The following is a 13,779-nucleotide window of genomic DNA, read 5'->3' as shown; positions in this document are numbered from 1 at the left end:
TTGTGTTGGCATTCTACTTTGGGGCCCTTAACCATAGTTAATCTACGCAGTGAGACTGCATTGAAGAATTTTTCCTTTGCAAGTAAATGTCAATTAAGGACAATGTCTTTGTTAGGGATGGGAGCCCCTGTCTGTGTCTCCTTTGCTGGTCCTGTGCATGCTCCCAGTCTGTTTTGACTGATGTTGCTCTATGTCAAAAAAAAAAAGGAAAAGTATTGTTTCTCAAATGTCATGGGGAAGGCAAAAGTGTTAGCTTATGATGATTTAATTGTTCAAGCAGATAGAAAATGAGAATCCAAGGTTTTGTATCTCTTTTGTTTCATGGTGCTCATGGTTTGTGGTTATTTCCCTCTGTATTCCCTTCAAGGCACAGTAGAGAGAAACAGAACTCTTCATTTCACAAGTGTTTAAAGCCAAATGCCCTGTAGTCGGTTTGCTTCATCCAAAAACCAAACCATTAAATCGTTAAGTCTTAGTTTAAAATATTAAAAATTTGGTTCGGATCTCATGATTCCTCTAATTCTTGAAAAAGTACCATAACAAATGTGTTAAGCCTTTTCCATTTAAGGTTATGAAAAAATAGTTAATATCTAGAGGGTTAATCATTCCAATTTGTATAAAGCAGAGAAGCGTAAAAGGTATGTGAATCAAATTCCCTCTTTTGGTTTGGGTTTAAATCTCCCGTATTAAGTTAAAAGGTGTTGAATGCTTGAAGCTTTGACCTTGCCTGGGGAAGAAGCCAGTTTAGTGTTTTCTTGGACAGAGCTAAGCACCACTCATCGAATCACTAGATGCAGCAGAAGTAGCGAATGGAGCAGGGCCCCTTCCACAGAAAGAGCTCGCCAGATAACACAGACCACACAAGACCAGCAACCAAACACTTCCGGTCTCCCATGTTCAATTCCTTCTGCAACTGATCATTTATTCCATGGAAGGTCTTTAATCTTTTATGATTAGGCTTTTTTTTCCTTCTGACTATAGATAAAAATTGGATTTTCTCAGCTGACCTGAACAAGGGGGAATATATAGACCCTAGAATGATAGCTGGGAAGCCAGCATAGGACTGATCCTGATCCCTTGAATGTGGGTGTCAGTGAGGAGGCCTTGGCAATCTACAGGGCCTCTGGTAGTGGATCAGTATTTATCCCTAACACACAATGAACTTTGGGAGCCCATTCCACATAGAGGAATTCTCTGTCAGCCTAGACACATGGAGGAGGGCCTAGGCCATGCTCCCAAGGATATGACAGACTTTGAAGATCCCCCATGGAAGGCCTCAACCTCTCTGGGTAGCAAAAAGGGGATGGGATAAGGGGCTAGTAGGGGACGGAGAGGGAACTGGGATTGACATGTAAAACAAGTTTTATTCTAATTTAAATAGAAAAATAGAAAAATGTGTTTTCATTTTTTCAGTATTGAATCCAAATTTTTTAATAGATATAAAACACAAATTAACATGATCAATATCCATGGTGCTAGTATTAATAAACAGAAACCAGGAATCATATTCGTAAGGCAAACTTGTTGAATACATGCATGCATGTTTTTGTTCTGAATATCCTATTCATAATAAATTCTAAATATAGATCGCATTCAATGTCATGTATAATAATACTTCCGGTGCACTCAATATTGTGCAATGGGTAATATAAGCATATATTGTATTATTGTAAAGTACACCTAAGATCTAAGACTAATGGCAGTGCTTATGCCAAACACCATTGTAAGTACTCTCTGTACATTTAATCTTCATACACACAAAAGGGAAGGAAGGAAGAAAGAAAGAAAGAAAGAAAGAAAGAAGAAAGAGAAAAATTGAGAGAAAGCAGAATTGCAAATTTAATCTAGCCCTCAAGTCAGCTGAACTGTCTGCATATCCTTGCAATGGCATTTACTACCATTGACACTTGTGTGTGTTCATGGACACCAGACCCATTTTAATTCCCCCGAACTTCCTTCTCTGCATCTCAACCTGGTGACTCTTCCTTCTGTCTTTCTCCGGGCCATCCCCTAAAATGCATTTTTGGCACTTAATATATCACATTGTTGGATGTCTCCTTTCAAAAAGAAAGCTGTGACTAGAGAAAAAAAAACTGTCAGTAATTTGAAACAAGTGCATATGATTACATTAACAAGTAACTGTCTTTAAAAACTCATAGCCAAGTTAGTTCTACAGTTTGCAAATACACACATGTGGTAAGTCTTTTACTGAGTACGTAGAGTGACTTTGGATACTAACTTGTATGAGTGTCAAAAGGTCCATTAAGAGATGAGGGGGGGGGAAGAAAAGATAGATATTCATTTTTGGATTAATAGGTAAATGTAGTATAAAATTTAATTAAGAAACCAGTGACATTAATTTCTCCTAGCAGAATATTTCTGTGATATATTCATTTCCATTACTTTCAAATGTTAGCTACCCCAGGTACTTCTCTAGAATTTCCATCCATGCTCCATTTAAACTCTTCTGTCTGACTTTACTCTCATAAAGATCCTGAAATTTCTCTGGCCAAGGTTACTACTGTCTCCTCCATTTCAAGTTTGTACATGTTTTAAAACATTTGACTAATTGACTTGTCTCAGATAGTACATTAATTTATTCTATTTCTCAACCCCACATACAGTTCATTTTCTTGGGTTTCCTTTAATCACATTTTCTTATCTAATGACTACAATAAATACTCATTTACTATATGCAGTAGGTTACCCACTACTTGAGAAACTAGAGATAACAAATCAAACCAAATATGTACCCATGTGCAAGTTAATGATGTATAGAATCTATATCAACTGTATACTAAAACCTACTCATGGAAATCCCCCTCCCATTTATAAGCTCTTTATATTTATTTATTTATTTAAATAGTAGGTTGATCTTAATGATATAAACACTTGCTTTTAGTTACATTGCTACCAATAATTTTGAATTAGGCATACAGAGGTCTCAAACCCTAGATCTAATTCAAATACAACTCAAACCATGTATTCACTATAGTTGCTAAACATAACCAGTGGTAGAGTACATTTACAAGATCCCAGTGTTGCCATTTAAACCCCAGTGTTCCATATAATAGTAATACTGCCAGAAGTTGTTCTGGTGTTAAGATAGAAAGAGCAGAGTAAATTTTCAAATCACCTGACGAGTCATTAATGACTCTTCCTTATCCTCCCAATTTCTTGTTCATAGTCTGCCTCCAGGAGATTATCTCATCTCTAATTGCCATCTGATATTCCTTCTATTGGCTGGCTGTGCCACATGCAACCCCAAGTATCCAAACTATCAGTCATTTCTTTTTCTCATCTGTTAGCTCTTTGTATTATGTCTCTATGTATGTCACTATTGCTGTCATTTTTCAAGTCACTATGAGAGCAGTCAGTATTGAAATGTCAAGGTATTTTGAGGACATGATCCATGTTGTATTTATCACAATTTCCCCTATCATAGTAGAGACTCAATGCCCAAGAATGCTTATTGAGTGAAAAAACAATAAGTGGATGAATAGATTAGAATTAAGGGGAGTATAAATGAATATTTTATAATCAAAGGCCAGATTTGCTAGGAGTCATGTTGAGAACACAGAACATATGGAGAAGAGTAGCTTAGTAGAAAAGCAATCTTGGGAATAGAAAAGGAATTGAAAATGTCTGACTCTCAAGGGGAGTCAATTACTAGATATAATAAAGATGTAAGGATAAGTGTCAAACTGGAGAGAGAGCCCTCAGGAGACCAGTTGCCCTAATTCACATGCACACACAGGCATGTGTGTCTTAGCTCCTGTCTCTCAGAAACACGTGCAACATTTCTTCTGTGAATGACGGTTCTTGTCACTGGCCATCTGTGCTCTTACTTTATGCCTCAGGGAAAACACGCCGCCTATAGAGCCTGTTCACTGCCACTGTCTGGTTTTCACACCTTTGTGCTAACCTTCAATATGCTTTACTGGTTAATTGATGGAGGAAATGTATTCCCTATGGCCCAGCTCTTGAAAAATCAAACCAGCATATTCGCATGTCATGAGTCACAGGGACTGTTTTGCAAAGACAATACCATTACAGAAGTATGGAAAGAGTGAATCCGTTTTAAAAATAAGTGCTATCGTATGCACAACCATTTGAAATATGCATTAAGTTTTTGAGTAACTGTTCTACATAGGAAAGAAAAGCTTTCCTGCCACACTAAGGCAAACACTGAGCTATATTGTTCATTACCAAAATCTAAATGATCTAGTCTCCATTCACTGCCTCCAGCAGACTAGTCATCCAACAAGAGTAATTATTACAGCATGTAATATGGAATGGAGACTTACGAGAGTTCTGCAATTAAATATAAAAATTTGAATCTTTTGTTCATAATTACATTGATATTATAATAACAGATTAAAGAATACTGAACCTTGTTTTTTTGGCAAAAACACAGTATGTCACATTGGGAACTTCAGTAGTTTTTTTAATTGTAAACTTTCCCAAGTGCTTACTTCAATTTGACATGTTTTGGGGGAAGGAGAGTACTAGGGGTTGGCCCCAAGGCCACGCACATGCAAGACAAGCATGCTTCCACTGAGCTTCATCCCAACCTCCAGAACTGTTTTGTGATCTGAAACTAAGGCTCTTAATTGTCCGCTGGCCAATGTATATCTTTAGAAATAATTAAAGATTTCTGATGGAACTTTATTAGGTGCAGCTCGTATGTGAATTATGGAGAGGTAGCCAATAACATGTCTGAAATGTAGTTTTTTTCCTTTTCTTACAGCATGGGCCTGTCCATCCTATTTACATTTTGAAACATGTCAGACGTACATTTCTTTAAGATGTGTGTAGTTTCCACTTATCGTTATCTTCCTCTTGTTTCTCAGGTATTTTGCAATATGGATGTTAATGGGGGAGGCTGGACTGTAATACAACACCGTGAAGATGGAAGTCTGGATTTCCAAAGGGGCTGGAAAGAATATAAAATGGTAAGATGGAAAATTTGACAGTGCTTTTTCATGTGTTATCGTAAGGTTATCTTCACCCACAATATTTGATAAACCCTGACCTTCTAGATGCCTTTGAGTTATTTAAAAATAACAATTCTTACATTAAAGACATTATTTTCATTAGACACAAACTGATCATAAATCATGTTCAGTAAATTACTTCCCTATGTGCAATAGAGAGAAGAATGCATTATTATAATCATTTGGTGATCTATTGGGCACTTGTCTGCATTTGTTCCTAGCAGGAGAAACTAGAACCCCAACCAAGGCTGGGGACATGAACAGGAAAGGGAACTGTGTAGTGTCACAGGTCATGGAGCAAGGGGGATACTACCTAACTGTGTTGACCGCTGAATAGGAGAGGTCATAAACCTTTGTATATGACTAGCCTAGACTTCTCCTGGTGCAATGACCCGGAGTTGCCAGTTTTCTCTTGTCCAAGCCAGCATTTCCTAAGTGCAGAAGTGAATGCTTAGAGCCATTTTAAGTGAAGAAGTCTTCATTTATGAAGTGGTTTTCATTATTTTACAGTAAAATGTCTGGATAATTCTTGATTTGACTTTCTAACAATTCTTCTCTCCAGAAGTGAAAGGTAGAAAGTGATCAGAATGTCCTGTTAGCGAGAGTTCTGTCTTAGCTAACAATGCAAAACTTATGGTTGTTTGGTCACAGCCTACCCATTAAGTTCGTGGTTAACAACACTAAGCAAAGTGTTTAGGGAAAGAAATGGGGTCTCTTGTGCTGTTGCTGTTTATGTGGCATTTTGATAAGAATCTCAATGAGCACTCTGAATGCAAGCTAGTAGGGTGAAGTCACACAAATTTGAAATCTTGACTTTAAAACCTCATGAGTATAACATAAAAAATAGACCGAAGACAGCAAAATAGAATTCTACAGGTAGCTGTAGAATTCCACAGATAGAATAGAAGGTAAAGGTGGCAACTTGAATGTAAGTTTGACACATTTCATTGTGAGCTCAGTCTGTGTTGTCTGCTGTGAACAAGAATTAACACAGAGTACATCATTCATAAACTGTAAGTCACAAGCACCCATAATTCAGCAGGGACCACCACAGTCTTCATTATGTCATTAGAATGCGTACACTCTGCTTTGTATCCTGGAGGTTTTCAAACACACAGACTAGCCCGGAGTTTGCAAGCAGTATATTAGAATTCAAGGTAAAAAATGTCTAGAGAAATTGACTGCAATTGAGAATAAAGCTAGATATACAGATTCAAATCATTCTGACTTATACCACTTAAATTAACAGAAAAATCAATGTGAAATTGTCATCATACAGTTATCAAAAATGGTGAATTAGTATCTGTGAATATCTGTTTAACACACTAGGAGTATTGAGATATACTGCCTTGTTAGGTATGGAAGTGATTTATATCTTTTGAATATTTTACCAAATGGATCCATTTTTATACAGTTGCTTGGTTTTTTTAGTTATTGGAACAAGACAGGAATTATTTGTTAACCATTGGCATTTATTCCTCCCCCTTATTTTTAAATAAGAAAAGCCATCATGCTTTATTCAAGCTTGAAAAATTTGTCACCTCCGTGTCAATTATCTATGGTCAGAAAGTAAAATTAGTTCTGAATTTTTTAAACATTTGGGTAAAAATGAATATAAGGATTTTCTAAACTGAACAAATCCATTATATGTTAAGACTTGTATAATACCAAAGCACAGGGTTAGAAGTATTAGAGCTCTTTCAAAGACTGTCTATCACCTAAAAAAAAAAAAAAAAAAAAAACAAATTAGCCTGATTCCACCAAGAAAAGGTGTAGGTGGGTCTCTATCTGCTCCACCTACTCCTGCTCCCTGCATGCAGGACACTGGCTGCAAGCTTCCTGAGCTGAGCGTGAATACACTCACGTGTGTGCCCATGGCTCTTTCTCTCTTTCTTCAATAGTCTCCACTCTTGGGATGTTGAATATAGCCACGATCTTTGATCCCTCCCTTGTTGATGGCTGTCCCTCTGTCCTTTACTTCCTTCCAATTGGTATCTGTGTGCTGCCTCTTTCCAAATAGGTTTTCTAGAATTTTGTGTAAACGTCCTCCACCCAAGATATTACAAAGCATCTCTTTTTTTTTTTAAGTCCCTCCCATCATGGAGATTTCTCAGTACTTGATTCTCACCATTGGCTTTAGCCCTAAGGAAGACTTGTTTGAACTTTCTTGTCTCTTCACCCTTCCTCAGGAGGAAATCCAGCAAATCTGGTTTACAGACTTGTAAAGACATTTACTGCTTAGAGGGAAGTCTGAGGTAGTTCTTCTAATGGGGCACTTAGGGACTATGAGGACACCACAGTCACTGACAATCCTTTTGCAAATAGCCAGTGAACCAGAGTCTCCACAACTTCTCTCAGTGGCAGCTTTATGAGGGGCAGTCACTATCTCCCCAGGGACAAATGGTTTGTTTTGAAGACAATTATCCCTATAAGCAGAGCTTCCTATTGAAACAAACATTTCCTTGAGAGCACCCAGGTACTTCCTGGGAGTTCTTGTTTCTGGAAAGAAATTAAAAGCATCTTTTAACTTGCATTTCCGCATGTGCATATTGAAAATAATACACAAGAAACTAAAATTCTTTCAGTCAAAATTTCTTCTCATCTTTCTTGGACTTTGTGTCTCAGCCATGGAAGGAGATACTTCTAAGATGAGCTCTAACTGGGAGGAAGGAAGGAAAGAAAGAAAAAAAGAAAAGAAACCCTTTGGAAACCCAGCCTTATCTGTTTTTTTAAATAATTTTCATGAAAGAAAGATAAAGCCCATAGGATACAAGGACTGTGTCTGGTTTCAATTTTGTTTCTTCTATAAAAAGTCAACACTTCCTGTGAGCATTATCAGACAAAACAAATAAAGTATCAGAGACAATTATTTTATTAACTTGGAGAAAGTACAAGCTGAAACTGAACATTTCTTCGGGTTTTGGCAAAATTAATGAATATTGGTCCTTTCCTCTCCCTGTATTTTAAAAGTGTAATGTGACTCTTGAGGCCAATTTGAAGTCAGCATTGTTTTCATTTAAATTCCAGTGCTCCCCTTTTATTAAACTACTGGAAGACAAATGAAATTAATCAGGAGTCAACCTGATTCATGGCATCGAAGTTCTTTATGCAATTATGACTGAGATAACTGAATATACTCATTTATGTATGGAATAGAATCCTTGCATTTTATTCACAATGGAAAAATCTATTCCTTTTACTAGTATTTGTTTATCTCTGCCTCCTTAACATCAGAACAGAACGCTGCTTATGAGTTTCATTTTTTATGATTTGTACAGGGTACTTATAAGTTTTTATATCTAAAAACATATAAAAATCCTTTCAAGCTATGCACTACTATATTTTATGCACAACCTTAATTTTTTCCTGTTAGTCCCACAATGAAAAGTTGCCTTCTGGTTCAGACCGTGGCAAAGATGCGTTTTCATGCCTCCTTTATTCAGATAATTTTACCTGGTTAATACATTGTTCCTAATTTGTACATAGTTATTTATTGTTGTATTTATATGAATTTCTACAGTGAGAGGAACTGTTTAGAATATCTGAAGTGGACCTAAAGATCAGTATATTCAATCTATATATGCGTGGGAAGAGTATTTCATCTGTATTTATAAGTAGTAACACCCCCATTCTTCAGTCGGATACTCACTTCAAGTAAAGAAACCATCAGAATTATCAATTAGTTAGCGATGTGGTTACATGAACTTAAAATTTCCTCTCCTAGATCTTAAAGCACATGAGATAAAAGGGAAGACAAAGATGGAGATAACTGGGTTAAAGGGGAGGAAGAGGAGACAGGTACTCTCCTATTAAGATGTGTTGATTCAAAGAGACAACTCTGACCTCAAAGGGGATAAGAGACGGTCTGTTTGGCTTGGGATCCACGGCTTGGGAACAGAGATTTAGGTTACCACAAATTCCATGTTCCACCCTGGAAGCCATTTCATGAAGTTTTTATAGTACCCGAACAAAGAAGCTCATAGATCAAGGCATAGTATGAACACATGAGTAGAAGCATCAGAAAGGAGGATGAGTCTACTGTAGGCCTGAGACGCTGTGTTAGCATTGTTAGCCTTTGGACTGATGGAAACTAGGGCTTTTTACCTATTAGTCACAGGACATTAGGTGTCACAGAACTGGGTAAGACATGGCTATTTGGAGGGCTAAAGATGGCTCAAGATAAACTGTAATTAGGCTCTGGACCTCCAACACCACAAGCTCTCCACTGTCACTAATGTCCTAATCAGTTAATCAGCCTTGCTAAGGGTTCAGCCTGAAGATTTAGCTTCATTCTGGGAACTTCTGTTCATGGGTGAGGAGGGGTGATCATTTTCTTTTGTTCTGTTGTGACACACAGAAGCCCCATTTGTGCGAACAGTTGGTTTTGAGTTTTCATTTCTTAATTGAGATCCTGGGTTAAAATAACAACATTTGTTCCTCAAAGCAACACTCAGCTTCATGTCTAAAAGCCTGCTGACTAATGAATGCTACTGATATACGTAGTACTTTTCAGCCAACACAAGACCCTGGGATACTTACACCGTACAAAGTAGGAGAGAACTTACCTCCCTCAAATAGCTTGCCATCTTACAGAAGAAAACCAAAAAGCTAAACACGACTGTGTAACATGACAGAACTTCTCATCAGGTTTTTTTCTTCAGTGTTTTTCATGTATCAATGCTCAGATGACTTGGCTAATTTTCATTCTTATAACACTGGGCATGGAAATATTTTTAACCATCTCTTCTGCAGGTGGAGAAACAGAGTCCTTTAAGGGAAGTAAGAAAGTTCCACTGAAAATGTGTCATAAAGAGACATAGCAGAGATGAGTGGAGGAGTTCCCTAATCCAAGCCAACCCTTTGTTCCCCCACATCAGATACATGGGTGTGACTGATAAGCTACCCAACAGCTTACTAATGTGGGAACCCATTTCCACTCCCCACTCTTGGCTATCTGTCATCTTCATGATGGTGAAACAGTTGTCTCTGCTCTACTGCACTTGGCCATTAGACCATTTCCTCCCTCCACTATCTCTCCAACAGCCGTGTTGGTTACTGTAGTCAAACATTTTGCTCATTTAGACAGTTTTTTCTTGGGGGGGGGTTGGCGTGCATCAACTGAGAAATTTGGTATCTGGCTGCAAACTTCCAGTGTTTTCCCATTTGGTTGCTTCCCTCAAAAGAAAAGAAAAGTCAAGTGTTCAGCGAATATCACTTTGTCTTCGCTGGTGTTCCTCCAGACCTGCAGCACGCCGAGAGGGAGCGAGCACGGGCTTTTGGAGGAATGGCTCTCTTGTTTGTCCGCTTCTGAGGCTCCCCCGGGATCAGTGCTCTTTCCCCCGGGGAAGCTGGAGAGTTTTATCCACACAACACTTTGAACAGCATGGAAATATGTGATCCAAGACTTTACACTTCATCATTCCCAGCCTCTGCACTCATATGTAATATGACTGCTGAAGCCTCGTTTCAGTGCCGCGTGGCATAGGGACTTGTCGAGTTGGCTAGAGGGACAGCTCTGGCTGGTCTGAGCTGGAAATTGCAAAGGAAATTCCCAGGGGTCCTCCTTGTCTTTCAAGCAGTTGCTGAAGTTGAAGAGTGCTAACTCGGAGTTTTGGCCCCCTGTAACTTTCCATTCTGTGCATGCAGGGAAACTTTGGACTTCTTAGCATGTAGTGCTTGCTCCTGAGAGATGCTGTAAAATCCTTAGCACATCTTAAAAATTGCCGATATTTTCTGCTACTGCGGTGATTCCACCAAGTGTGGCCTGAGTATCTTACTAGTAGGGAAGTAAAATGTAAGGGCTGGAATTAAAACCCCCAGAACCCACATAAGTGCACTGTGATATGTTGGTATTGTGACAGCAGGCCTGTCAGAAAGGGATTTGATACCAAATACTTCTGGTTGTTGGAAAGTAGTTCTATTGGGGCAGAGGCAATGGAACAAATTTAGAGAATTATTGGTCATACTGAGCACCTGTATATTCTAAAAGAGAAATAGGGGACATTGATTCATTTCTTAGGCTGGTTAATGGAGGAAAAATTAAGGAAACATCTATTATACTTCAAATTGATATTGGAAGAGAAATAAACATTTTCCATATTTTACCACCTGTGTTGAGACAATCAGTGCTGCTGTAATTATAATACTTCTTCACACTGCTATGCACAGATTAACCGTCCATTACTAAATGCCTCAATTAACCATGGTCAATTTCTTCATAAAGCAACCACGTGTATATCCTGTGACCTTTTTAATGTTGGCGTGTGTAAGCATGATTGGGGCGTCTGTCCAGATTTGGGATTGTGAGGAATGTTCTCACACACTACGTGTGGAAGCTGACACTTTTATTTTTACCAGGTCTTGGTGGTGTGGCCGAGACTCTCTGGATATCAGTGCAACCCGCTCTAACATTCTGTCCTTCCGCGTCTCTCCTTCCCTTCTTTCTCTCAACGTCTGTAAAACGTATGTGCCACTTACTCATTAGTGTCTGAGAGGTCACAGATGTAGCGTGACTGCTATTGCTAGGGGCTCAAAACGGCTTCAATAGACAAATGTGTACATAGGAAATGAAACTGGTCATCAGGTGTTCACCAAGGAAGTGCTTGCTGAATAACTGAAATGCCCCAAATCTATCTATATCTTCAATATTAGGAATCAGCTTTGTGGGATCCTCTCTCTCCCTCTCCCTCGCCCTCTCTCTCTCCCTCTCTCTCTCTCACACACACACACACACACACAATGAGGTTATCTAAAGTCCGCTCGGTTACTCACTAGCCCTTATTAGTTGCCCTTCTGCATCCAAACCCAAGTCTTTTCCAATGAAGAATCTAAGTGATAACATCCATTGCTTTCTAGACTTGACTTTTAAAATTAACTATGAGGTCACCAGAAAATTGAAACATCTGTAAAATTAAAGTATAATTGGGCTCCTGCATAATGATGGCAATTAAGTAACTATTAAATAAGGGGAAATATCCTGGTAATGTTCATTAGAAAATTCAAACTAAATTGAAAATATCAACTCAGTTTTTTAAAAATTGTCTAAAAGAAGTTTGAAATTGAGAGTTATTTTTTGGTTATTCCTACCGACAAGATGTATTAACCCAAGGATGTCAAAATAAAGAGGTTTTGGGGATAAGAATTAGAAGTCAACTTCATTGGAGTAAAAAAAAAATAGAAGAGTACTAGAATAAGTTAGGAATTGAAACAGAGTGTAAAAGATAAACAAAGCTATCTTTAAAAGATAATTTGTCCTTGTTACTTAGAAAATAGATTTGCAAATGACCAAGTTCCCTCTGGAGTAACACATGCGTGTCTCTCTTCTTTCCCAGGGCTTTGGGAATCCCTCTGGTGAATATTGGCTGGGAAATGAGTTTATTTTTGCCATCACCAGTCAAAGGCAGTACACGCTGAGGATTGAACTGATGGACTGGGAAGGGAACCGAGCCTACTCCCAGTACGACAGATTCCACATAGGAAACGAAAAGCAGAACTATAGGTAAGCTGCATTCAGAACCGCAACCGGCAGTCTTTGACTTTACCACCAAGGAGCTTCATTTAAGAAGCAGGAGGTAATGTAGATGCTGCCGGACAATCTGACAACGAAAATTCAGCTTGTTTGTGTAGGCCTATGGTGACGAGATAGAGAAAACCCTGAGAGGCCTTCTCACAGGCTTCAATGTTAGTCTCTTGTTTCATTTATTTTATATTCCAACCGAAGTTTCCCCTCCCGGCCTCCCCCCTGCCACCCGCCCCTCCTCTATTCAGAGAAAAGGAGACCTTGAGTGGATATCAACAAAACGTGGCCTATCGAGTTGCAGTAAGACTAAGTACCTTGCCTTGTGTGAAGTCTGGGCAAGGGGATTCAGTATGAGGAGTAGGGGCACAGAAGTTGGTAACAGAGTCAGAGACAGTCCCGGCTCCCACTATCAGGAGTCTCTCAAGAAGACCAAGTTATACAATTGTAACATCCAGGCAGAGGGCCTAGGTCAGTTCCGTGAAAGCTCCCTGATTGTCACTTCAGCGTCTATGAGACCCTATGAGTCCAGGTTATTTGATTCTGTGGGTTTTCTTGTGATGTCCTTGACGTCTCTGACTCCTAGAAATCCTCCCTCCGTCTCTTCATCAGGATTCCCTGAGTTAATGTTTGGCCTTGGGTCTCTGCATCTGTTTCCATCAGTTTCTGGGTGAAGCCTCTCCGATGACAATGGGCAAGGCACCGATCTAGAACTACAGCAGAATATTAGGCATCATTACAATGACATTTCTTTTCCCTCTAGTCATGTTTGACTCTATGCAAGGTCTCCGGGAAATCCAGCCTCTGGATCCTGACACTCCAGGCAGTGTGTTTGTATGGTCCCTCTCGTGTCATGGGTCTCAGAGATTGACACTTTAGTGTTGGCTCAGTCCGAGAGGATACTGAGTTCCCTGAGGCACGCGTGACTAAGCCGTAATTGCTATGACAGTGTGGTGGCTTCATACATCTAAGAATGATACCAGAAACTATGCGACTCAATGCCGCCTAACAACCTACTCTTTCTAACAAAAGATCTTAAGGTTTTTATCTCCTTTACTTTTGTTAAATTTTAATTATTCAAATGACCTGCAGTGTAACTAGAGGAAACCTTTATATTTCCAAGTGATTTGCATCAGAAGAGACTGCATTATCAGAAGGATTTTTTAAAAAAAAACATACACTGCAGAAAGAAATCTAAATGATGAAGGCCTTACATATACAATAGCTTGTGAAAGTAGACAAACTAAAATGCTAATTTCAATTGGC

At 38.9% G+C, this 13,779-nt stretch overlaps 1 protein-coding gene across 7 annotated transcripts in view; it reads left to right on the top strand.

Annotated features, from left to right (window-relative positions):
• Nucleotides 1–13,779, top strand: part of Angpt1 (angiopoietin 1) — a 414,397-nt gene that overhangs the window by 369,114 nt on the left and 31,504 nt on the right. For 6 of the 7 annotated variants that reach the window (XM_040730588.1, XM_040730583.1, XM_040730582.1 and 3 more), the window contains 2 exons: nt 4,854–4,955; nt 12,329–12,495. In XM_040730588.1, the coding sequence (XP_040586522.1) occupies nt 4,854–4,955; nt 12,329–12,495 (269 nt within the window). Of the gene's footprint in view, nt 1–4,853; nt 4,956–12,328; nt 12,496–13,125; nt 13,240–13,779 lie in introns of those variants that run through there. The other variant, XM_040730587.1, reaches the window with a different exon arrangement.

The sequence above is a fragment of the Mesocricetus auratus genome, unplaced genomic scaffold, assembly GCF_017639785.1.
Source record: "Mesocricetus auratus isolate SY011 unplaced genomic scaffold, BCM_Maur_2.0 Super-Scaffold_100023, whole genome shotgun sequence".
Classification (NCBI taxonomy): domain Eukaryota; kingdom Metazoa; phylum Chordata; class Mammalia; order Rodentia; family Cricetidae; genus Mesocricetus; species Mesocricetus auratus.
The sequence above is the reverse complement of the archived record's forward strand: the minus strand, read 5'-3'. Positions and strand labels throughout refer to the sequence as shown.